This window comes from Lepisosteus platostomus, chromosome 10 (genome assembly GCF_059453375.1).
Source record: "Lepisosteus platostomus isolate fLepPlt1 chromosome 10, fLepPlt1.hap1, whole genome shotgun sequence".
NCBI classification, from domain to species: Eukaryota; Metazoa; Chordata; class Actinopteri; order Semionotiformes; family Lepisosteidae; genus Lepisosteus; species Lepisosteus platostomus.
The window spans coordinates 51,094,202-51,119,401 of NC_142620.1; the positions used below are offsets into that span (position 1 = coordinate 51,094,202).

General features: G+C 45.4%; 1 protein-coding gene across 2 annotated transcripts; it reads left to right on the plus strand.

The window, feature by feature from the left end:
- The first annotated feature begins 3,640 nt into the window (after positions 1-3,640).
- LOC148653932 (cationic amino acid transporter 3-like) lies at positions 3,641-24,555 on the plus strand. 2 transcript variants are annotated; one of them, XM_088597031.1, is made up of 12 exons: positions 3,641-3,801; positions 16,275-16,668; positions 17,015-17,173; positions 17,276-17,447; positions 17,827-17,945; positions 18,193-18,415; positions 18,516-18,655; positions 19,004-19,106; positions 19,522-19,742; positions 19,919-20,085; positions 20,224-20,332; positions 20,935-24,555. In XM_088597031.1, the coding sequence occupies exons 2-12, from the start codon at positions 16,299-16,301 to the stop codon at positions 21,075-21,077; spliced, it is 1,926 nt and encodes a 641-aa protein (XP_088453157.1). In that variant the 5' UTR covers positions 3,641-3,801; positions 16,275-16,298; the 3' UTR covers positions 21,078-24,555. The 2 variants fall into 2 exon arrangements, with proteins under 2 accessions (XP_088453157.1, XP_088453158.1); XM_088597032.1 differs by lacking the exon at positions 3,641-3,801 and adding an exon at positions 14,023-14,173.
- Positions 24,556-25,200: the final 645 nt, after the last annotated feature.

A 25,200-nucleotide genomic window follows, 5' to 3' on the forward strand; every position in this document is an offset into this window, starting at 1 on the left:
GCCCTTACCAATCATGGCCTCCTAATAACCCCCATCTATGAATTGGCTACATTACTCTGCTCTCCTCCCCACTGATAGCTGGTGTGTGGGGAGCGTTCTGGCATCATCCAGGTGGAGCTGCACACTGGTGGTGGTGGAGGGGAGTCCCCATTACCTGTAAAGCGCTTTGAGTGGAGTGTCCAGAAAAGCGCTATATAAGTGTAAGCAATTATTATTATTAAATATCCTGGACAGGACGCCAGTCCAGCGCAGGGCGGACAGGCAGGCACTCACACCAGGGCCAACTTCCCCAAAAAGCCAAATAACCCACCCCTGGGAACAGAGGGAGCTCATGCACATAAAAACTCTGCACCCACAGCACCCCAGGTCTGGAATTGAACCCGGGGCCCCAGCGCTGTGAAGCCGCCATGCTGATCACAGTGTCACTGTGACGCGCCCCCTCCCCCGGTGAAGGTTCAACATGACTGTCGGAGTGAAGGACCAGACGTGCTCACGTTCCTGTGCTGGAGACCTAATAAAGCACGATCCCAAGAGTTCTGCACTGCTGTGGGGACCAGTCCTCGAGTATAGCTGCTACATTATTGGGTTTTAATGGATCGGTAGGGAACACGCAGATAGGAATGGGAATTCTATAGGCAACCTGCTGGAATTTGATACGAAGGTTAGGAGTTCTCTTGGTTTCCTTTAAGGTTGCAGCGCATGAAAAGAGTTTAGGCCAAAAGAAATGAGAATCAGAAGCTGGTCATCTCATGGTCCTTCTTTGAAATTAATGTTTGACGCAACATGTACGTCAATGTCTACAGTACCTTCATTGCTGTGCACTGTGTTAATTCGTACTAACTTGATTGCTATGGCTTAATTCGATTTTTGGGAGGACAGACCGAAATAACTTCTTAAAATAAACGCCACACCCCCTTCCTGGGACACGTACTGTGCACCAGCGCTGGACCCTGGCAGCCTCTCCGGACTGACGCAAGGAAACCTTGTTGCGTCACGGAGAGCGCGGCTGGTCAAAGACCCCGTCACGCGCTGCAGAGCCCAGCTGTCTCTGCAGGTATTGACTAAAACCGAAAGCTGTATCATTCTTAAAACGCCTTTTTAATGAGACCGCAGGAAATAAAATGTACTGGAAGCGCATTTCGTCTCTCTGCAGAATGTAACACTACCCTATCAGTTATCAACGACTTTTTTTCCCTCCCTTGATACAGAACTTCAGGGTTGCGGCGTAGCCGGAGCCTATCCCGGCAAGCAACGGTGCGTCACATGGCGTACCTCCCAGCGCGTCTGGACTGCGGGAGGAAACCCACGCGAACATGGGGAGAGCATGCAGACTCCACACAGACAGCACCCCGGGTCCGGAATGGGTCCCGGGGGCCCCAGTGCTACCCCCCCCATTGCCGCCGTAATAATAAATACATTCGTAGTTGCAATGCAAGCACGAGCGGCTCATAACGCTTTGATCACGCGCTAGGTGAAGCGCGACTGCACTGGCGAGCTGGAGCTCTTGAGCGAGGACCAGCACCAGCGATGTAACACCTGTGACGGGGGGGCTGCGTTCAGTCGCACGTTTTGGGGGAAGATTCGGATTTCTGTCTGTCTGCTTTACATATATTTACGAGTGGCGAGGAGGTTTATTTCAGTACCACAGCCGATGCAGTGATTCTGCATTGTGCAGCCGGCTTTGGGATTTTTTTCGGGTACGCTTCGACGGAAGCCATCGCGCGGAAGTGCAAAGATGAATGATCACCCAAGGCTTCCTGATTCTGGCGCTCACGGTGCGCGTTTTGGAAACAGCACGGTCTTTTAACTGGCGCGTTTTGTCCCTAAACAATACAGACATCTACCGTTTCGGCCTCCCTCAGTTCGCGGTTCAAATGAGGCCTGATCAAGGTTATTATGTGATCTGTGATTCCATGTCTCCGACCCAAGGGAAAGGGATTCGATCCCATCCGGGCACATCTGTCGACTTTTCCAGAAAGCGTTGGCGGCAGCTTCTGGGATCTCCGCATTTAGAAGTGGCGTCTCTGTAGCGTCTGTAGTATGCCACATCCAGATCATTCAGACTTGGAGCTTTAAGCAGGAATTGTGTTCATTCAGTAAGGTGAACTCTGTTCCTTGTGAAATGGGGTGCACTAAGACATTGGTCCTAAATAATCACTTACTGACTTGCTTTCACAAATCGCCTGCTTAACTGATCACAGCTGAAATCGCTCCCAAGTCTTTTGACCTTGGCGGTTTAATGCAGACCCACAAACCCCAGCTGGGCCGTGGCGCTCGAGATGAGACCCCGGGTTTACAAGGAACCCCGAACGTCCGGAGTCCAATGCGAGCTGTGTCACGCGCTTTGCATCCTCCTGCCGACCCGTTTCACACGCTGGTTATCTTAAAACGGGGGTACGCTGGACCCCAGCGCCCCCCCTGCGGCGGTTGCTATCCTTTCTGGAGTCTGAATGACTTAATTGAGCCAATTGAGGAGATAAATAGAATCTAATCGGTTGTGTTGTCCAGGTCTTAATCGGGTGCTAATTGAAAAGTCCCTCAATAAGGTGCAGAGGCGCGCTCTTATCCTTGAGCTAAGGAATTTAGTTCCCGCCCTTAACAGACCAGGAAAAAAAAGCCGAAATTCTTTCGGGAACTTGGCGCTGGGATTTTTCCAGAATCTATTAGAACGTCAGCTTCCAGGAATCCTTCTGATGTCGCTTCATGTTTCCGATGTAGCAAAACTCCTTTATTTCCTTGACCCGCCTAGTCTAGGAAACCGCACACGAAGGGACGTTGTTCTGAACATGAGAAAAATAGTAACAGAAGTAGTACGGAGAACTCAAGGACCTTCTCAGGCTCCAGACTGTCATTCCACACTGTGCTCGCCTAAATGCATTAAAAATCATATGATCACATAAATAAAACACGTGTTAAATTGAAGAGGCATGCATGCACCAAACTTACGTCACCATTGATTATTTTCGCTCTCATCTTAGAATTAATTGTATTGTATAATTAATAAGGGGAAAATGACGGCTATTAAAACACCAGGCGTGTTAAACTGCATACGTAAATACAGTACCAACCGCCAATGACTGTTCTCCAGTAAAATACTGAATTATAAATAAAGCCCTTCGTGGTCTCGGATCGCATCGGTTTGCTACACAACACAGGCGCGTGCTTTAGTTTTTCTCTGGGCTGTTCACGGTTCGTAAACGACCCTGCAACCACGTGGCAGAGGTATTATTAATACCGGCGATTCGAGTAAGGCCTCAAGGGTCGGGTATTTTCTTATCGGCTGAAATATACATCTGAAAAAATAAATAAATGAGATGATCCCAAAGATTTTTTTTTTCTCTCAGAAGGGCTCTTCTTCCCATCGTCGTTGCACTTGTCAAATTCGTTGATTTGCTCCGGTGTCAGACTGTTTTTTTCCAATGCAAGATGTTTTTTTCCCATCGTTAGCAGATTTTTTTTTTACTGCCCGGCGTTAACCGGTAATTTCTGATCCGTTTGTTTGTTTTTTTTAAAAAAAAGATCCAGCCACATTCATGAATGGAACGGCTTCTGCACCCTCCCCGGCTCGGAGGCCCCCCTGACGTCACCGCCACGCCTCCTCTACGTACGTCTGTTGACAAAACAGAACCGCGAGCCCCTCCTCGAGAAACCCGATCTCGGTTTTAAACTCGGAGCGAGCCGGCCGGAGCCACTCACTAACCGCTAACAGACGCAGTAGGTCGACGGGCTCCGCTCCGCAACCCCCGCCTTTTTGCTGAAGAAATCCGACTTGTCCCTGGCTACTTTCAACCGTCTGGAAAGGTAACCGAACTCCTCGGGTCTGAAATCGAAAAAAAAAAATCCCGCTGTTTCGTGAGTGTTTTGATCTAACTCGTCGTCTTCCTCCCCCCCCAAAAAAAAAATCTAAGGGGGCCTAAAAAACGGAACATCTCCTCTGCCCTTTTTTTTTAATAGAAAAAAAAATCTGACGCAATGTACTCCGGGTTTACAATCAGACTTACTCATGCGAGCAAATGACCGCTCGCTGGTGTTGGCGGAGACGTGGGTTTACTACTCCCGGCAGAGTGTTTTTTTGTCTCTGTATACCCCACGCGTGTGGGGATGAGGGAGCTCAGGGGAGAGTGAACTGAAATCCGTGGGGGTTGTCTCCCGTGGGGTATTTTAAGTGGGGACGGACAGCTTTCGCCCCTTACTAGTTTGAAAGCCGGCCGCTCTCGTGCCCCCTTTCCGAGGCGCGTTACTTCCTCAGCTGGCCGCGTGCCTGTCGGCGCCCCCGCTCGTTAACGCGGTATTGATTATGAATTGGGATCTGGAACTGCTGTGTGTTTTCCTTTTGTGGGTTTGCTCTACGTCGGTGTCGAGTACCAACAAGCCACCTCAAGCCTTTTTCGGGGCTGAGAAGGCGAACGAAACGTGGAGGGGGTGGGGTGGGGTGTACTTTCTCCACCTACGGCCGATTCTCCGTGCCGACAAGGAAAAGAAGTCGGTAGTTTCCTTTGTTTGAATGTCTCCTACCAGCTCCGCAAGCGAAGGCTGTGTGTAATTTAATTCAGTGCCACATCGTGAAAGCGAGAAGGGGGGGGGGTAGTTTCTAAATATGCCCTGATCACGGGGCTGGATTTGTCCCGGGTGGTTTAGTAATTATACTGTAAAGCACCGGATTAAAATTAACGCGGCAGATCATTGATTTGGGCGCCAAGTTAAGGCACATGAAAGGGATTTAACATGGACTAGCTACTTGTTTCGGTCGAAAGAAATGAGCGGCGGGGCACATTTTTTCACGTCGTCGCTGTCGGTTTTTCCACTCCGCGTGCCAGGGCTTATAACATTACTAGAGCGCTTAGTGTGTGTATATGTATATTTTTAAAAAAGTGATTAATGACATTCCTGCCCCCACCTCTACCGTCTCCTGCTTTTTATGTTCAGATTTTCACGTAGCCGCCGAATCGGAGCTGAACTTCAAGTATTCTAAAAGCAAAACTAGCTGTCAATAACATGAATACTTCGGTTTCGACACGTTCCACATCCGGCTTCTGCAAAAAAAACCGAGAGTTACATCAGCCAGCGCTGACGAGGTTGCCTCTTCCTTAGTGCACAGCGGGCTTTCGGTGTAAAATAACTTTGCATATTTACAGAATTTAGCCCGCGGAGTGAAGTAGATTTATTCTCGATAAGAGAATGTGCTGCACCAAGAATTTGAGAATTAAAAGGGAGAGCAGAATAGTTATGGAGCTAAACAAAAACAGTACGTTGTCTCAAAATGACGTTCTGGTGGGAACTTGTTTAAGACGGGTGCTGTGACTTTCTTTAAGGATCGCCGTGCATGAAACGTTAGGAGTTTGTTAAACGTTAAAAATGAAGTGTTTAGGAAGTGGAATGTCCAGTCGAATAATCGTGGTAGGGATTTTTCCCCTCCCACTGTCGAGTTCAACACAGCGTGGCAAAGAGAAACACGAGTTTTCGGCTCCTTTCCCCCCTCTTCTCCAGTGCTTTTCAGGGTCCAATCACGGGGAAAAAGGGACCTCGGGCTCTTCCAGTAATGGTAAAATGCACAGGGTGTTCTTCACACGTTTGGGATCGGGAGAGTGGCTTATTTTAACCGCGCACCACAGTGCTCGTAATTAATGGCCATGTCAGGCTGATCTGCCCTTCTGCGGTCTCTTGTCTTTCTTTTCCACACAGAGCCGTTTTTCATCCGAAAGAGATGAAGCAAAGTGAGGGGGCTCTGGTCTTTTTGCACGTCGCTGCTTTCTTGGCATTGCTCTAAAAGGACTCTTCGTACAGAGCTGCCTTCTGTAGTGCAGATTTCCATTCTCCTTTTTTTAAATCGCCCTGGCTCTCGCACAGCCACGCTGGCAGCGGGAGTAAACTAGCGGCTGGGAAGGCTGAGCCGGGCTCGGCTGCTGGGATACGCCTGGGAAGTGTAGGAAAAACTTGGATATCGGACCAGCAGAGTAAATTGTTTACCAGCGGTATGAAGGTCTGTGACTGGGATGCAATTAAAGATCTCTTGTGCTTGCCCGCAGAGAAACGGAGGGAGAGTTTTAGGAAGCTTGGCAGTGTATTACTGGGGTATAGGCACAGAATGTTCTGCTGCTTTGATTTTTGGCTTGGAGGACCTCACACATTGTTTGTAGCTTCAAATCTTTTTTTTTTTTTAGCCCGCAGACACAGTGGAGCCTGAGCCGCTTTGTCTACAACTAGACATTCTCAAAAGTGTGGTGAATGAAGTTTGGTTCGCAGGCCAACTGCAGTATCAGTGTGCTAAATCAGCTGTGATGAGGGTTTTTCAAGGGATGGAGGGGTCTCGGATGGAGCTCTTTTGTCTGCTGTCCTCTGTCTGGATGTTCACAGAAGTGGAAAAAAAAACATGTTATACAACTGTCCTCTCGGCATTAAAGAGCACATCCCTCGGGGTGCTCATGGCCAGAATACTGAGTGTGAGTTGTGGCTTTTCCAGGGCCAGACCTGGAAGGGAGAATGCTGATAGATCCTGCATCTGGAATGGAGAATGCAAGAAGATTCAGATTCTCTTGACTGCTGGTTCATTATTACTGTAGATGTGCAACGATGGATTACTCCTTTCACAGCTCCTTTTTGCAGCTGTGTTGTTTCAGTGCAGGGTGCGCAGAGTGCAAGTCATTAGTGTAGGAAGTCCTCACGCCCAGCATAGCTGAACTGGGCAAGTGATCAGACAGTACAGTGCTCTAGAGTCACTTGGATAGCAGGACATTGCTGAGGAAGGAAGTGTATCCTGTTGAATGAGTGTAGTGGTCTGTTATATGAATGAGTCTGAAGAATACAGTCTCTAGGACTGGTCAATTTAGTGACGTTAGGCTGTTTTACCTTCTTAAAGTGTCTTTTATAAAGGTAATTCCATTTTTATCATATTGAATTTATTAGGTTTAAGTTTAGTACCATAATTTCCATAACTAGTTGCATGGAATTTGGTTAGGGGAGCTTATACAATTAAAAACATACAGTAGGGTTTTAACCTACAGTACTTTTTCTAAAGAAGGTAGAACTCCTGTTGATTAGACTCATACCAAGATGCTCTAATGATCGAGAAGAAACAAAGTCAGTTTCTCCACTCCCAGACCTGCTGGGGCTGCTGGAGGCTGCGTCTGTGATGGTAGTGGTGCGCAGGGCTGGTTCATGCTGGGGTGTCCAAGTGTGTCCCTCTCTCCCCCTCAAACAGTCCCAGCAGAGCTGCGTTCCACATTTAGGAAGCTTTGCCTGCATTGATCAGATATTTACACAACTCAGTATAAAGTGTCACTAACAAAACGGTTTCGTTCCTCTTACCAGGTCCTACAAAATGTAGCCGGTGAGGGAAAGGGGTTGCATATGGTGGTTTCTGAGTTTGACACCAAATTAATTTGATTACAGTCTTTGAGCGAAAGTGCTTTGGAATTGGATCAGTTCACTGACTGCCAAAAGAGTGCCTCTAGTTATTATTATTGCTATGGTGTTGAGGACCCGGAAGTTACTGATAATTGCATCTGAAGAAAAGAGCTCAGGGCTGAGGACTTCAAAGCATCTAGCAAGCTGCTGGAATGCTGTGGGTAACCATAGTGACCAAACAGAAGGGTCTGGAAGCCGCCTTTCTGACTTGTACACAGGCGGCAAGGAGCACCTTTAAGAAGGACATTCTTGAGAAAGAGAGGTGTGAAAGGAAAGTGGGGGGGGGGTAAACTAATCTAACAGTGGGTTCTCAATTGCAGTGTTGCAGCTGAGCTGTATTTTAACTATAAGTGCTTTGCTTCTAGTTTGTCAAGCAGACCTGCACTGGTGAAGCTAGCAGAAGAGTGCACAGGCTGCTTTTAAAGTGAAACGGCCAAAATCCTGCTAATGCTAGTGGGGTAATAGTCTTGTTTCAGCGTGGGACTCCCCATTCAGATCACTTCGCCCTGAGCTGTCTACAGGGCTTTGTAGCAAGACCTGAATTAGCACTGCAATGCTTGGTGTGGTCTTGATACTCTGACTTAGAGCAAGCTAAGCAAACTGAACTTCACTGCATGCCAAGTTTTTCCTTTAAAATGTTACTTTTGCTTTGAAACATCTGTTGGTCTTGGACTGTTTATTGTTACTTTGGCGCTAAGAATGGGACGGGCTGTACTGATTCTGCATTGGCCGTTATCAAAAAATAATGTCCTTGCAGTAGCGCAACATTTAATGCCTTCCTGAGCATAGAGAGAGTGGGAGTAGATACAACAGTAAATCGAACAGTCCAGCCAGGTACTAATTATGGTCTCATTGCTTTGCCGGCTCTGTGTGGTTTCATGTGAGGGAGGGTGTGCGCCGTCCTGCCAGGGCAGCCTCTGCATCATGAAGCAGGCCAGGAGTTGAAGGGGCCAGGTGATTATCGTATACGGGGAGGCTTTGTGGGATTTAAAGCATTCCTTCTTCGAGACGGCGAGAATCTGTGCACGTAGTGAATGTCTGACCTGCAGACAGAGTCATTTGGGACATAATCCCCTTGTGTCCTTCGCGTGGGCCCTGTGGGGAGGGGGTCAAGGTCACTTTGTGGGCGGTGAAAGTTTCTTTAATTAAAAGGATATATTTTTAGATCCCTTCTGCATGGGTTGCAGAAAGCTTTATAAATGGGCTCTGCTCTCAGGGGACGCGAGGTTGGCATTTCCAGTGAGGCTCGTTGTGGCAAGCAGTTTGCCTAGATGCACAGCTACCCTATCCCAGCTGACATGTGCAGCTCTTGTTTTTTTTTTATGTTGGTCGAACTTGAAAACTTTTACTCACGCCGCAGACAGCTCCTCAGCTACAGTTGTAGACCCTGATGGCCTCCGTCCTGTGTGTAAACACTGAACGTGCAACATGGCGATTTGGTTATGCCACAAAACTAATATACCAACAAACAAAATTGTCCATTTACTAAACAGTGTCTGTTGTGGTGGAGCTGTCTGTGTGTTGTCTTGCTGGAGGTGCCAGCTGGGCCTTAAGCAATCGTGTCATAACAGGTCACTGCAGAAACTGAAGCTCGATGTGCTGCTTACGCATTTTTACAAACCCTCCCATCTTTTTATGCCTGGCCGGCTCTGTCTGTCTGTGGTGCAGAGCAGTCTGTGGTAACAAAGGCAGCTGCATGTACAGAGTTTTTGCACGTAAGCTTTTTATCCCCTCTCCCCTCAAGCGAGCCACTCGCGAAAGTATCAATTATCCTGGCTGTTTAAAAATTCATCCGTCTGCACTGAGATGCCAGTCAGGTGATTCCACATTCTTACCTGTATGTTTCCATTCCCACACTGCCATGAAGTGGCCCGTAGTACTAAGTTGGTTAAAAGCCAGAGATCTTTCCATTTTAGCCTCAGGAAGTCAGGCTAGTGGCTTACCTTGGTGTGTGTGGAGCTTTGAAAGTGTTTGATGCTTCTGGCTGTTAAGAGCATCTTGCACACCTGACTTGTATCTTAAGCATATAGCTGTGTTAAATTAAAATTGATTCAAAGGATGACTGAACTGTTGATATCTGCCCCATTCTTTACTTTGAGGGTAATTACAGGGATAAGAATTTTTTCTTATCCCACAGATATCGGGCCTTACCACTCTTGGAATCTTTTCTGTGTTTTTGTTTTATTGTACCCATGCTCTGGCATTTCGATTGTAATTGCCACTGACACACTCGAGAGGTGTTGTATTTTAAATGTCAACTTCTTTCAGAGGCAAGATGACCTTCTATGGTAAACCGAGATCTAGAGAGCAAGTACTGCTTTTTGTAACGCTAGCTTAAAGACCTGTTGTTGTGGGAGCACTATGGAAAACTTGCTGACGGAACATAAGAATAAAACGTGAGCAGGCCATTCTGTACACGAAGCTAATTGATCTGGGGATCTCAACCGGCTACTAATTGAAAGAAGACAGGATATCGGCTTCAACAACACGGCTGGGTAGCCTGTTACTCCCACGTCCTCTTGCAGAAAGGAGTACCTCCTGTTGATTCAGAAAAGGCCTGCTGGTTTGTCTTCTCCAGTGCCTTTCAGGATTTTGAATCTGGTCCCCTCTGAAACGATTGCAGAGCAGCACCGTGCTGAGTTGGACCTGAGTGTTTTAAGTGTTGCACCCCATCTGTATGACAGCTTATATTCCTGCATTTGTCTGCCTCATCCCCCTCCACTGAGGGTGTGGGAAGAGGACCTCTGTGTTTGTTTTTTCTATCTTGAAGCGTGCTGACGTAGTTTTGGGCGTCACAGGCGGTTGCTCTTGAGAAACAGAGAGGCTCTCTTAATCAGCACAGCCTCGAAAGCTGCCTTCTGATAGCAGCAGCTGAGCACTAGGAGGGGAGCAAACAGAAGGGCGTGTGATATGAAGCACCCTACTTTAATTGCACTTCATGGCTTCTATGAGATCTGTGCTGTTTTTATTCCCTCAGCCTTTCTGTTTCTTTGAAGTGCAGTGGCCTTCTGTGTCTGCCTGCTGCCTTCTCTGAGCACTCCAGGTTCCCTTCATAACTCCACACAGTCCCCACGCAGGGTCAGCTGTTTACAAAGTTGTTGTTTTTTTTAGGTGCTCTGGGGCACCACAGACACCCTGGATAGTTTAACTGGTTTCTCTTTTGTGTGTGTACATGACCTGTGATGCCCTGCCTTGTGCCCAGTGCTTCTGGGATGAGCTTCTTGTTGCTGTGGCCCACACCAGGAACGAGCAGCTTTCCTGTGAAGGATGGGTGAACCTGTCATCCCCTGTTTTGCTTTTTCACCCTCGGTGCTTGTACATCTGCTGTATGTTTTGAATACATGTTCTTGCAGCCTTGCCAATGATTGCGTGCAAAAATCTTGTCAAGGAGAGCATCTGCTTCTGTTTTCTGCTTTAACTCTTCCCAGCTGTTGCTCATTGTGGACATCAGTAACCAGAGACCCTGCTTGGAAATAATTTTCACAAATCCACATTGCTAGTGGGTAAGGGAAGAATTCAGTTAATATCTGGAAGTATTTTTCCCCAAAAGGAGCCTAATTGCAGTGTTGTAGATTAGAAAAAAAGTCACCTGTTGGTCAAACCATTGCACCAGTGACTTCCGGTCAGCCTTTAGTTTATTACGGAAGGGTTTACTGCTGCAGAATGTTTTGTTTGTGGTCGCCACCTTCCCCTGGAAGCTTCAGTTCTTGTTTTGTGTTGCTGGGACTGCACTGTGTTTTGAAATATTTCTCAGAATGTGAAAAGGGATGTAGTGACGAGACTGAGTCTTCCTGTAACTCTGTACTGATGCCACAGCTTCCTTTTGAAATGCACAAAAACAGCAAGGGGTTTCTAATTGGTACGGCATGTCCAGCTTCCCTCCTGTGCAGAGAAATTATCCATTTATTGCATTTCATAATGCCTGGCAATCCAGACGCAAAGCAGCGGTTGTGTGGTATGGCTTGTTGCCGTGGGAACCTGAAGGATGCTACCCCTTAACCTGTTTGTCCTTAGCACTTGAAATCTCAGGTGACTCTGGTTGATGTTATGCAGGAATATCTAAAAGGATGCAGACTTGAAGAAAGAAACCATTTGTCCCATCTTGGTTTCTGGGTTGCTCATTAATTCAAGTACCTCATCCAGTTACTTTGTGAAAGGATCCATTTGTTAAGGATTCCTCCTGTTAAGGAACAAACTACCGTTCTTTCTTCCAGACTGTAGGGGACCTTTTGCTCTCTCGAGTGCTTCTATCTTTCTGCACTGAGCTTCTAGACTACCATTTTCTTCTTCTGCTTCCATTTGGCCAGGGGGGCATTGAAGGTAGGCTTGGGGCAACAGCAGTCGGGATTTGTCACATAAGGCCTTGGTATTTCAGCCTGTGTGCTCAAATAACTCTTCCACAACAAAGCTGTCCTTTTCTTCCTGCTTTTGTTCCCCACAGAGCAAAGTCTGTGGCAGAGAGTTCAGTCTCCCCTCTGACCCTGTGCCAGCTGGCAGTGGTGTACAGAATGAGAAATTGTTTGCAGGACCTCAGTGTGGGCAAGTGGAGAGGATGAGAAGGAGAGTTTGGCTGGGGCGAATGAAGTGTGCTGACCACGCATATAACCTGGGCCTCTAGGTGTCCTGGATCTGTCATTAAAGGTGATGGTTACAGTTCAGGTAGAGCTGTAGTCCAGTAGGGATTGATGGATTTTCCACTTGGCATCTTCCTGCTTTAGCAGTGAAACACGTTAAACCTCCTACCTTTTTTTAAAAAACATCACGTTGAAAAAATGTCGTACTTGGAAAAGGGGAAAGGCCGCCTTCTTGGATTCTGTACAAAATCTGAGGTATCCTGATAGGAGTCTCTACACTGGTGCTGTAATAGAGCTCTCTTCACTGTTTATAGTTACAGGTCCAGGTCAGGGAGTGTGATCTGAATGATTTTGAAAAACTAAATTTTCATATCAACCCCTAGACAGGGTACATAGATAAAAGCAGAGAACTGTGTATGGATTTGTAGTTTGATTTTGAAACAGTGTTTGGGCGTTGACCACTATAATACTGTGGTTAATCCAACATTAATTGGGTGTGTCTCTGAAAGCTCTGAAATGCAAAGCAATTGCAAAATATTGTAAACTAGTTTTCTGCATGTTTTGCCGGTTATACCACATTCTACCCGTCTGTTGTGATCTTATGTCTGCGTGGGTTGACCTACACGGCAGAATCCACCCCTGCACAAACTCATTTTAACCCTGGAGGGGGAACTGGGTCTGTTTTAGAGTAAGATGATTGTGTTCTTGCTTATGTTGCAACAGCTGCCAAGTGTTTCAGTGTAGCAGCTCTGGAAAGAAAGTTGTTGCCGTTTCCTCATTCTGTTGTGAGGAAACAGAAACTGCTGTACATCACCCCCCTGTCTGCGCAGTTATAATAATAATTATATGGCGCTTTTCTGGACACTCCACTCAAAGCGCTTTACAGGTAATGGGGACTCCCCTCCACCACCACCAATGTGCACCACCAACGACGGCAGCCATAGTGTGCCAGAACACTCACCACACATCAGCTCTCAGTGGGGAGGAGAGCAGAGTAATGGAGCCAATTCATAGATGGGGATTATTAGGAGGCCATGATTGGTAAGGGCCAATGGGAAATTTGGCCAGGACGCCGGGGTTACACCCCTACTCTTTTTGAGAAAGGACCTCGGTTTTACATCTCATCCGAAGGACGGCACTTGTTTACAGTATAGTGTCCCCATCACTATACTGGGGCATTAGGGCCCACATGGACCACAGGGTGAGCGCCCCCTGCTGGCCCCACTAACACCTCTTCCAGCAGCAGCCTTAGTTTTCCCCAGGAGGTCTCCCATCCAGGTACTGACCAGGCTCACACCTGCTGAGCTTCAGTGGGTTGCCAGTTGTGAGTTGCAGGGTGATATGGCTGCTGGCATTTGACTATGTCAGGGCTTGCATTCACCATCACAAAGCCACTCCGAGTTCTGTTCTCTTTATGTACTTGGCACAATAACAGGCCTCTCTGACTCTCAGGTGTTTGGTTTTGTCTAAGTTGTATAATTGCTTTGTTGCCCATAAGGAAGTACAGTGAGCACTGGTGGGAATCAGAAGTATTGCCTTACTGAGGAATGTGTTGCTTCACTCAATCCTTCCAGGAAGAATTTCTGGGGGGAAAAATGCATCACGCCGTTGTGATCTTGTACCGATCAGGAAGAGTGATGTCCCTTGCATGGCAGGTGGTTTCTGGTTAGAGAGAGCCGAGGTGTTTGACCCTTCTCCATTCTTTAAATCCAGATGAACAGCAGTTAGGCAGCAGGCCTGAGTGCTGCTTTTGAGATTCAGGTTTGGTAAATGTCATACAAGCCTTGTAGTTTAATGCATGGAGTCAGACTAATTTTTCTGCTTGAATTAAACATGTTTTAAGCCATTTACTACTTGGTTCTCTTGGCGGTTGGTAAACATGTCTTGATTGAAATGTAAGATTTTTTACTGCATGTTTAAAAACACTTCAGCAACCATATAATGGTGAATTGCATCCACCTGTCTTTTGAGACATCTGGGTTGGATATCTCCTCCTGTGCCAAAAAAATCTCACTTCAGGTTCAATCACTCCTCCCCTTGTGTTTACAACTGTTTGAGGAAGTGCCTGTATAACTGTAAGGCTTATAAAGGATGTGAGCAGAGGAAGAATATATTGCCAGAGAGAAAGACCTACTTAGCAAGCTGCTGTAAAACTTGCCACACCTGTAGCGACTGGGAACACCACTTGAAATCTGGTAATATCTGTTTTTTCAGCTTTGTTTTAGTGCATGCTCCTTTGGAAAGGTAGTTTGGCTGTTGGTTTTTTTTATACTACTCCACTAAAACAAATGCTTGGGGATCTTACCAGTAACTGATGCTTTTGTCTCTTTCTTTTCCACTGTCACTGATTTAGCTCTCGACAATATTTTGGTTCTCCCATCCCCCATGAAATATTTTAAAATATGTCAACAAATACAATACTGAGACGTTATTTTGTAGAGTATGCATTATTCTGGCTTTTCAGCATTTCATGATATGCTTTCTTGTATTTCAAATGTCTTTGCCTTAAATAAGAAGTATCTGTCAGCTCAATTTTCAGCATTTAAACAGAACTATTAAGATAAGGCAAAGTTTACATCCTTTTTCAGAGACCTTCAAAGGCAGGGACTGTGTAAAGCAACTTACACTTTCTTCTCCTTGACGGAGATGCGCAGGTTTTAGACGGCGCAGAGCCACTCACTTTACCATGTGAAGCAGAGGTGGAATCACGTTTGTCTCAAGATTCACATCGCACAATAGTGTTACTAGAGATGAAATACCAGTAGCTTCAAACCTTGCATCATTTCTTTTTATATAGACCAGAGGTTCCCAGAACAGGTCCTGGAGGAAAACAACTGTCTTGTGGTTTTTGTTCCAGCTGAGTTGTCAGTTACAGTCTAGTTGATTTCCGTTTTTTTATCTGGGGCAAAGTTTGAAAATTTGCTTTCAACTCTCAAAAGGGTCAGATGGGATTTATAATTGGTGTCATGCCTGTACCAGTTTCTGAGTTTCAGAACTGCTCTTATGCAGTATACCTGAAGTATAACCAGAAGAAAAAAAGCACTTTTTTGTCATGTCTGATACTGCCATTCCCCCTGTGTCTGTTCATCATTGGCTGAACAACTACTAAGAGCCGTTTAGTGAGAGATGCCAATAAGCAAGTTGAGGAGAGTATCTAAATTTCTGTGTGCAGAAACGGTACTCTTGAAATAGGGTATTTGTGACCCACAGGTATGACTGAAGGTGTGTAGCTCAAATGAAATGAGCACCTGTATTAAGGGCTCCTTTATATACAAGTGTATTATATATATATAGGAATTTGTGTTAAGTTAGTTTTAAGGTAATAAAACAACAGCAGATAGGTGAGGGGATCACTGTTGACTGTAGTATGCACTATTTGTATAATGTAAAGAAAATTCTTGTTTGTTTAGGAATGGAACTAGACAACTAGGTTATCGTGGCAAGCACTTATTCTTTCTATCTGACATGCAGGTCAGAAGGGAAGCTCTATCGTACCCTTGGGGTAATTGGCATGCTGGCAGGGGGCTTCTCTCAGATTATTCTACTGAATGTCCTGCTGTGTCTGGGTCTTTAGGGTATTGTTGTAAATGAGAACGTTCTCTGTTGGCTTACCTGGTGAAGGAAAGGAATAAAAAATACATTAAATGAGTTGTATAATGACAATTCCTGTAATTGATAGTGAAATAGTGAGAAAAGAATTCACATCTGTTTATCAAGCTCCTCTTTCTACAGGGAGTTAATAGCTAATTGACTTGGGAGTGTTCATGCTTTAAATTCCAAGTTCCTAATTTATCTGGCTGTTACACCTAAGTCATCAGGTTAACATGAAGCAATTTTTTTCTTCAGGGTTTTTCTATTTTCCTCTCTAACAAGATGTTCTTCCACTTCAGGGAGTTACTACATTTAGGACATTCCAGGTCTTGTAAAAAGCGTTTCATAAGACCTGGACTAGAACATTCTTCAGACTGGATTTATGCCAACTCTCCAGGAACTTCCTCAACTTTAGAACGTTACATAACATAGTTCTGGTAAATTATACCGGACACAAGAAAGAGTTACTGCACCTCGAAACTTAAAGGAAGTACAAGTACAAGTACAACTGTTGGTGCTAGTGCTGAATTATTTACAGGTAGGGCCTTCGGGTAATCAGATGAAACCAAACATTTGGATTTCAGTTGTAAAGTGCTACGCAGTGGGTGGAGATTTTGGGTTTGTTTTGGTTGAATGAAATGATCCTGACTTCTGAAAGGCGGCCCCCCCTCAAGCCGGACTGTTCTCCCTCTCCCCCGCCCTCAGGTGTGTGTTCACAAGGCTGCAACCATGACCTGTAAGAACCTCGCAAGCTACGGGAAGATGCTGCTCCGCCGCCGGCTGCTCGACTGCTCTGAGGAGGAGACGCGCTTCGCCCGCTGCCTGTCCACGCTGGACCTCATCGCTCTGGGCGTGGGCAGCACTCTGGGCGCCGGCGTGTACGTGCTGGCGGGGGAAGTAGCCAGGGAGAAGGCGGGGCCTGCCATCGTTCTTTGCTTCCTGATCGCTGCCCTCTCCTCCGTCTTGGCTGGGCTCTGTTACGCGGAGTTTGGGGCCCGGGTGCCCAAAACCGGGTCTGCCTACCTCTACAGCTACGTCACGGTGGGAGAGATCTGGGCCTTCATTACGGGATGGAACTTAATCCTATCCTATGTCATAGGTACGTACACACTTGTCACGCATGATAAACTGTTTGAATACCTAACAAAGCATAATTTCATTTAAACCTGAGTCGCTTCCCTTTTGATCATTCAGGGCATAGTTGTGAACTCTACATGTTGGTTTGAGAAGGATGTTTTCTATGAATGCTGCAGTTGTATTCAGACTGGGTTCAAGGAATGCAAGCAAAGCAGAATTGGGGCAGTGTTAACTGAAATGGCCAAGAGGACTGCTGGCTAGTCCAGAGAAGACCAGATAGGCGTCATATCCTGTAAAGGGCTCTTATTTGAGAGGGTTGTAAGTAATGTGCATATCTCTCTGACCAGTCCCTACTCCTCTTTCTTCAGGTACAGCAAGTGTGGCTCGAGCCTGGAGCTCCACATTTGACAACCTGGTGGAGCAGAAGATCTCCAGCTTCTTCAAGGCTTCGATGTCCATCAAAGTGGAGGGGGTGCTCGCTGAATACCCAGACATCTTCGCCCTGGTTCTTGTGCTGTTGCTCACAGGTGCGTGCCCACTCTGGCGTTCCCACACGCCCGCACCAGGGGTGCTTTCATGTTGGTTTGAAGCGCTGTCGGCTTACCCCTTCTCCCTCTCCTTCACGGCAGGCCTGCTGGCGTTTGGCGTGAGTGAGTCTGCGCTGGTTAACAAGATCTTTACTGGCGTCAACCTGGTGGTGCTGGGCTTTGTCATCATCTCGGGATTTGTGAAGGGAAACGTCCACAACTGGAACCTGACTGTGGAGGACTTTCTGAACAGCACCAACATGAACACCACAGAGTAAGGAGTCCTTGTGGTATTTATGGGATGGGGTAAGGGCTCTTATTTGGCCTTAAATGACTAAGGGACTATCTGAGTCTGTGTCTGGCTGTTTCAGCCTTGTGCAGAATATCTGGATCTTGAGCATTAAAGTTTTCTAATACTCTGTGTTGTACTGTTCTGTCTTACACATTGAAACTAACCCATAGCTCAGTTAGAGCAGAACTGAATGGATCTGTGGAAAGCAGGCCCTAGGCCTCCCTGTCTGCTTGTCTCTGGTCAGAGCTGGAGTGGAGACTGGGAGGATGCATGTCATTTACCAACAGGGAGAGAGAACCCATGCTACTGTTCCATGGCAGAATTATAGACTAGGGGTAATGTTATTTGTGTATTTTTGCAGGGCAATAGAAAAAAGTTTTGGCTCTGGGGGTTTTGCTCCATTTGGGTTCACCGGGATCCTGTCGGGCGCAGCCACCTGCTTCTACGCCTTCGTGGGATTCGACTGCATCGCCACAACAAGTACGGAGAGCACCGCACACTCCCGACAGCAGACTTTCACACTGCTACAGTACTTGAAACCCTCAGTGGTTACGACTTGGAAAAAGTGCTTGGTTAGACAAGCAATGTTAACAGTTGAGCAAATTGCATCACCCAAAGTGAGGAAGAATACAATCCAGAAGCTTAAATGGTCCTGAAGGACCCAGGGCTGAGGTACATTGGTGCCATGTTTTGAGCAGTACATCTAAACATCTCTTCTCTTCCCCAGGTGAAGAAGCCAAGAGCCCCCAGCGCTCCATCCCGATTGGAATTGTAGCCTCCTTGCTCATCTGCTTCTTTGCCTACTTCGGTGTGTCTGCCGCTCTCACGCTGATGATGCCTTACTTCAAGCTCAATACCCAGAGCCCCCTGCCGGAGGCCTTCAGCTACGTGGGCTGGGGTCCGGCTCGCTACATCGTGGCTGTGGGCTCGCTTTGTGCCCTCTCCACCAGGTCAGTTGCTGCAGAATTGGTGTCTTCTGAGCTGAGCTCTGTTTCTTTGTTTCTGCCGTGAAGAGCTGATGGTCAATATCTGTTTATCTCTTTCCCTCAGTCTGCTTGGCTCCATGTTCCCCATGCCGCGGGTGATTTATGCCATGGCTGAGGATGGTCTGCTCTTCCGTGTCCTGTCCCGCATGAGCAAGAGGACCAAGACCCCCTTGCTGGCTACCATTGTATCTGGAATAGTGGCAGGTATGACCTCAGTCCTTAACCCCTAGCTGTTGGTTCTATCATGCTTTTCTTTTTTAATAAGGATCTTATTTATGTGTCCACGTTTCATTTTGTGTTTCTTATTTCTAATCCAGCTCTACAAATTTCACTTAAAAAACACGCTGCGCAAGATGACATTCTCTTTCGGAATGTATCCTCAGATGTTTCTCTTACTCTGCCTGAGGTGTTTTCAGTCCTCTCTCAAGATTTCTTTTTAAAAAAAAAAGAAAGCTGCCTGTTGACGGAGCAAGCAGAATCTCCCATCCTGTTGTCTGTCTGTAAGCCTGGCTCTTTCCCTGCCCGTGTTACAATGCCGATCCCTCTCCACAGCGCTCATGGCGTTCCTCTTCGAGCTGGCTGCCCTGGTGGATCTCATGTCGATTGGGACTCTGTTGGCCTACTCACTGGTGGCTGTCTGTGTGCTCATCCTCAGGTCAGTGCCTTGCCCCCACAGGTCTTGTGTGTCAGCGTCGCATACCAAAAGACTGGTGTCTGTTCAGAGTTTCAGTTGAGGCTTACTCAGTGTATAGTGCCATTTGTATACTGTACAGATCAGGTCTGCAGTTCCTCATAGGAAGGTAAACACGGATGCAGTTTAGCTAATGCTTTTCTTTTGTCAGTGACTTAATCTTAAGATCTCCTCCTCCAGCCATTTCTTTATAGATCCCAGTGTTTGGTTTAGGGACTTGAATATAAGAAAGATGGGGTGTTTTGAAATGTACACATTCCATGGTAATCTACAGAAAAAGTAAACAAGGCCGCGTTTTTTACCTTGACCTCTAGGCAGCACAAACTTGGAGATGGTTAGAATAATTGCACCTCATGCCTCTCTACTGCCTTCTGTGCAGGTACCAGCCGGGCACCCTGAGCACACCAAGATACAGTGAGAAGATGGTGGATATGTCTGGGGAGAAGACAGCCATGACTGAAGTGGACAGCGCTGACGAATTTGCCACCGAGACGGTGCCACTGAAGGAGAAGTTCACCATGAGGCTGCTGTTGGTGCCCAACTGTGACTTGCCAACCAAGACATCGGGCACCATCGTCTATGTCACCACTGCCATCATCTGTAAGCTGCCCTCCAGCTCACTCCTGCACTGCATGCATGTGGCGATTCTGCCCGTATCGCACTTTTAGACTTCTCTGCAGTTTCTCACTACACAGATTCGTGGTGTGTTGTGGCTTCTTCTGTCTGTGTAGATCAGTCTTGGAATTAAGCCTCTCTCTGTCTGCCTCTCTCTGCAGGTACATTGTTCACCGTGCTCTGCTGTATTCTGTCAGTGAAGGGCTCAGCTGTGATGGCCATGGAGCCACTGTGGGTAGCACTGTGCATGGTCTTGTTTCTCCTATCTGTTGCCTGCACAGTCATCATCTGGAGGCAGCCAGAGAGCAAGGAGTCGCTCACGTTCAAGGTAAAGGGGAAGGGGAGATCTGTTCTGTCTGTGCTCTCTGCAAATGTACAACATTACACTGCAAATACAGTATTCTGTAATGTATTACTGTATTGTAATTTGTATGCTGAAGCACTCTCACACTGACTCTGTTCACAGGTACCTTTCCTGCCCCTGCTCCCACTACTCAGCATTTTTGTAAATGTCTACCTCATGATGCAACTGGATATGGGTACCTGGGTGCGTTTTGCTGTCTGGATGGCTATAGGTGAGTTTGTTTGTTTTTTTCCCTGTTCTTGGAGTTAAATTCACAAATAAAAACTTCACTGTGATGCTGATAATATGTAAAATATCCCAATATCTGTTTGTTCAATAAGCTACATACCCAAACCAATGATCTGGAGCAGGTGTGGTCTAGAGCTCGGTGCTTTTCAAAGCGCTATACAGCTTGTCTTTATAAACTGTTGGAAAGGAGGTCAGGTTCCTCTGAGCCTAGTCACTTGCTTTGTGATTGAGTTATCAGATTAGTGGTTTCAGTGCTGCAGAGGTCCCTGTTGGCCTGGCAGTGGTGATGGCACTAATAGATTCTGTTGTTTAAGGCAGTAAATGAGTCCTCTGGGGCTGCCCCACAATGCATACAGTGTTATTAACTGAATCACTTAGTGTAGTCTTGTTAGTGAAAGATGTCAACACATGATCCTTTAAGATGTAATTAGCCAGGCACCTGAAGCACTGGCAGACAATTTAATTAACTGATGGATGGTGAAACGTACATTATCCTCATCTTTTTCCGTTCTCATTTTAGTAGTGGTGATTGTATGTTTATTTTTTTGCACTTGTATCCTCAACCTCTCTCTCTCTCTCCTGCAGGGTTTGTTATTTATTTTGCCTACGGTATCTGGAACAGCACAGAAGCCCAGAAAATGTCCACCAAGAAATACAAGTCTGCTCTCCGAGCCAAAACCCCCATCTACCGGGGTGAGGACTCTGAGCCGGAGGGGTCAGTTGCCTGAAAGAGGAGGGGGGAGGGGAAGGAGTCCCCTGTATCCCATTGAACCAGACAGTCACAACATCCATTAGCTTGAATAAGACTGCTAGTACAACCCCAAATCCCCTACTGTTTGTCTTCTGTAATATTTATTTGCACGGTGTATTTGATGTATATATTGAGTTATTTATTTGTGTGTGAATTGCTAGGAGGTTTTAAGACCTGGGTGGGCTGTTTCACAAACAGTAGCTTGTGTTACATAACTCATTAATTTAAAAATACACGCATGTGTGTGTACACAAAGCCACTGCAGTATTGGCAGTTTTGCACAAAGCTGATGTTTTGGGAAATAGAAAGTAAGTAACCTCTGTGCAGGTCGGCAGATTTGAAGGAACTGGCAAAAGCGATTGTTGTGGCTTTTTGGACATTCAGTATGTTAGCTGGAGCTGAACGCAAAGAAGAAGGGTGGAGGTGTCTGGCTTTACTACAAAAATAAATGGAATATTAGCAGACAGCCTCTGAAAGCTGAAAGCACTGCTGTATCTCTGAGTTTGTCATAAGCCAGCATCTCCTTTTTTAAGGCCCTCTTTAAACCACCCGGTTTTGTTTTGGCAGCCTTATAAGCCCCCGGGCAATGGAAAAGAGGCTTTCAGCTCCACGTCCTAGCTGCATGTATAGCATCAGTGTGCATCTCATCTGTGTGTGAATCTAGTCTGCATTTTATTATCTCCACAAGGGGAATTTAGAGTAGGGGAAAAGATTGTGCCGAAAACCTGCTTTGGTTCTGTGTCAGTGCAAGGTGGAGACAATGCACTTCAGAAAAAAGCAGCTGTAATCTGAGCTGAAACCCAGGAGCAACAGTGTCTCCTAAAGGACAGGGATCATTACAAAACAGATGTGTCTGACTGTCTATTCTGTCTCCTGGTCATTCCCTCACATATACAGACTTTTACAGTGTGACAACCCAGAATTCCTGGTCAAAACATCCAAAAGTCTCAAGGTTTTTCCATCTTTCTGGTAACGTTTATGGCTTGACAATCCATGTTTGGGAGTGTTTCAATATTTGGATAGGTATCCAAAAAAGATTAACTATTTTTCCTTATGTATGTAAATATATATACATGTATATTTTTAAGATACATATGTACTTATGTATATGTTTACATGAGGGGAAATCTGACCAAACAGGTCTGTGCTGTTATTTGGCAGTATTAAAGTGTCTCTCTAATGTTGGCACAACTGGAGCAGGAGTCAAAGCACAGGTGCAGTCTGCGAACTGCAGATAAGAGGTTAGGTTTTGACTTACCAGATAAAAAGAATTTAGATATTCCAGTTCTGAATAACACCCAATGCACTTAATATGAATGGATGGATCACTTAAAATGAATGTATATGACAAGTGAAACTAATTTCATCTGTTTCTTATTGGAAGTTGGCAGGATCCGAGTGGGAGGATTAATGTGCTTACATTGTTCACGTTGTAAATATGTTTATTGAGCTATTGAAGTTTAGTAAGGTTGTCTTCATTGTATATAGCTTCGGATGCAAATCTTATTTGTATAATCTCTCTTTAAATTAACTTAATAATTTCATGTGTGTATAGTATGGCAAAATGTACATTAAACTTGATTAGCTGAAAAAGGGCCTCTTACCTTGGCACGGCGAGTAATCGCGTGTTCCTCAGATTGGCCTGTTGCATCAGATGTGGTGGCAAGAGATGGCTGTATTTTTATTACAGCAAGGTCATTTTTTTATCTCCACCAAGGCAAACCCCAACTGGTCCTCGGAGCCATCTCCTTGGGGGAGGCTCTGAGCTTTGTCAATCACCATTCCTGATTGACGGTTTGTAATTGATGGGCACTTGTGTATAGTCTGTTCACGAATAGCACTCTAGTTTCCATTGAAACCACTGAATCTCACCCCAGCCTGTGTATAATATTGTATATGTGTTTTGGCCTGTGGGTCCAGTTATTTTCCGAACTTTTCAGAAAATGTGAGGTGAAAGCCTAATGTTCTTGACCTTTGAGAAAAGGTCACGATTTTCTGCATTTTGTGATGTACAAACTGCAGTTCTGATATGGTCCCTTCTCTGAACAGGGAAGGTGTCAATGTGTGTAGTGTCGAGAGACCTATGGGTTATAGTGCATTGTTCCCATCACATTGACTGTGAAAGAGGAACTATTTAAAGTGATTAAGGCAGCCCTGCTTTGGAACTACAAAGTATTCCACACTTCCCTCAAGAATTCTGGGGGCTTTTAACAAAAAATATATGAACACCAGCTGTCCTTCTGAAACCTGAATCATGATGTTGTCTCTAAACGGGAAGACATTGTTCAGTGGCTTTTAGTAGCTTTATCCTCTGTTCCCCTTTTGTACTTTCTGCTGTTAGTGTTCTTACATATCAGCTCTTTAACTGTTGGGTATGATAAAGGTGATGAATAACTCGAATGTGACATCTATTTTTGTAATTCCAGTATTTTGAGACCAAATGGTTTTAGTTGATAAAAAGGCCTGTAATAAAAGGGTATTTATATGTTGAAATGTAAACTCCCAAGTACAGCTGAAGTACATCCCCATTGTATTTCTGTCCCGTTCAAGTGTGCTGTTCTGTCCCTCTTGTGCGTTCTGACTTTCGTACTAAGCAATGTGCTTATTTGTGTGGGGAACTGAACCTTTCTTTTCCTAATCTATTTTTGTAAATAGTATATTTTTGTATAAAATGTATGTTTCTGTCATTAAAATCCCTGTGTTCATTTAATTTAATGCACTTGTTGGAGGTCTGGTTGGCATTTTAAAAAAAGATTAATGGAATTGGTAGTGTCTAATTCGTCATTGGGGAAAAAAAAAATGCTTTTCTGCATTGAAGTGAGCCATTGGACATCGAACTCTGCATTCAGTTAACCTGAGCTGAGAAGCAAAAGAAGGCTTAGCCAGATCCATACTGGTATGGGTGACCTCCATAGAAAACCAGACCAGTTGGTTGTGCTTTTCCCTCTGGACCAGAATTTTCAAACAAAATGCCCCTGTATGGTGACAGGAGCCTTAATGCCACAGCAGATGTCATTTAGATGAGACATTAAACTGAGGTCACTGATTTCTTAGTTAATTGTCCTGTGGCTCTGCTTGTAAGAGAGTGTTTATCCTGGCCTGCACAGTCTGGCCTTTCCCTCTGAATTAAGCTGAAGTAGTTCTTTCTTCACCTGATCTAAGAAAGCTGCTGTATATAAAGTATATGTATTTAAAAGTGATGTACCTGCAACAACACAAGATTCACTGATGCACAGGAGGAATTCAGGGTAGTGTTCTGTACTGTTCTTCCTTTCCTTGAAGATTTGTGAAACTCAGCAGACTGAGTTTGGCAGCTGGTGATGTAAATTAAGCCTTCTGTATTTGCCCCATATTGTTACTAATTTTTATTTTGCATTATTACCTGTATATATTTCTGTATTGTTTTGTAGGAGTGTTTAATTTTTCTAAATAAACTTGCTCTGTTTTAAATTAAAGATGTGATGATTTTTTTTCTCCTCTGTAACGTCCATGGTAGGAACAACTTTTCAGATTAGTTTGGGATGATGTAGTTTTTCAAAATGTATTAAGCTTGCAGGAGATGGTAACAGACTATCGATTCATAATCTGGTTTTAAGATTAAAGATTAAACTTTTTTAGATTAAAAAAGTGTCCTTTAATGCATCTAAAGGAACATGTACAATAGAGTACCATAGAAAATAGTGCTTGAATGAAATTTTACTATGCTATTAATAATTCCTCATGTTTATGTAGTGCTTCCTGGACACAAGCACTTAAGAGGTAATGGGGACTCTCCTCTACCACCACAAATGTGCAGCCCCCACCTGGATAATGGGATGGCAGCCACAGTACACCAGTATGCTCACCACACACCAGCTAACGATGGGGAGGAGAACCGAGTCATGAAGCCAATTCAGAGATGGGAATTGTTAGGAGACCATGATTGGTAAAAGCCAGGGAGAATTTTGGCCAGGACATTCTACTCTTTTTGAGGAATTCCCTGGGAATTTTAATAACCACAGAGAGTCAGGAACTCAAGTTTTACACCTCATCCAAAGGACAGTGGGTTTTTTTTACAGTATAGTGTCCCTGTCACTTTCTGGGGCATTAGGACCAACACA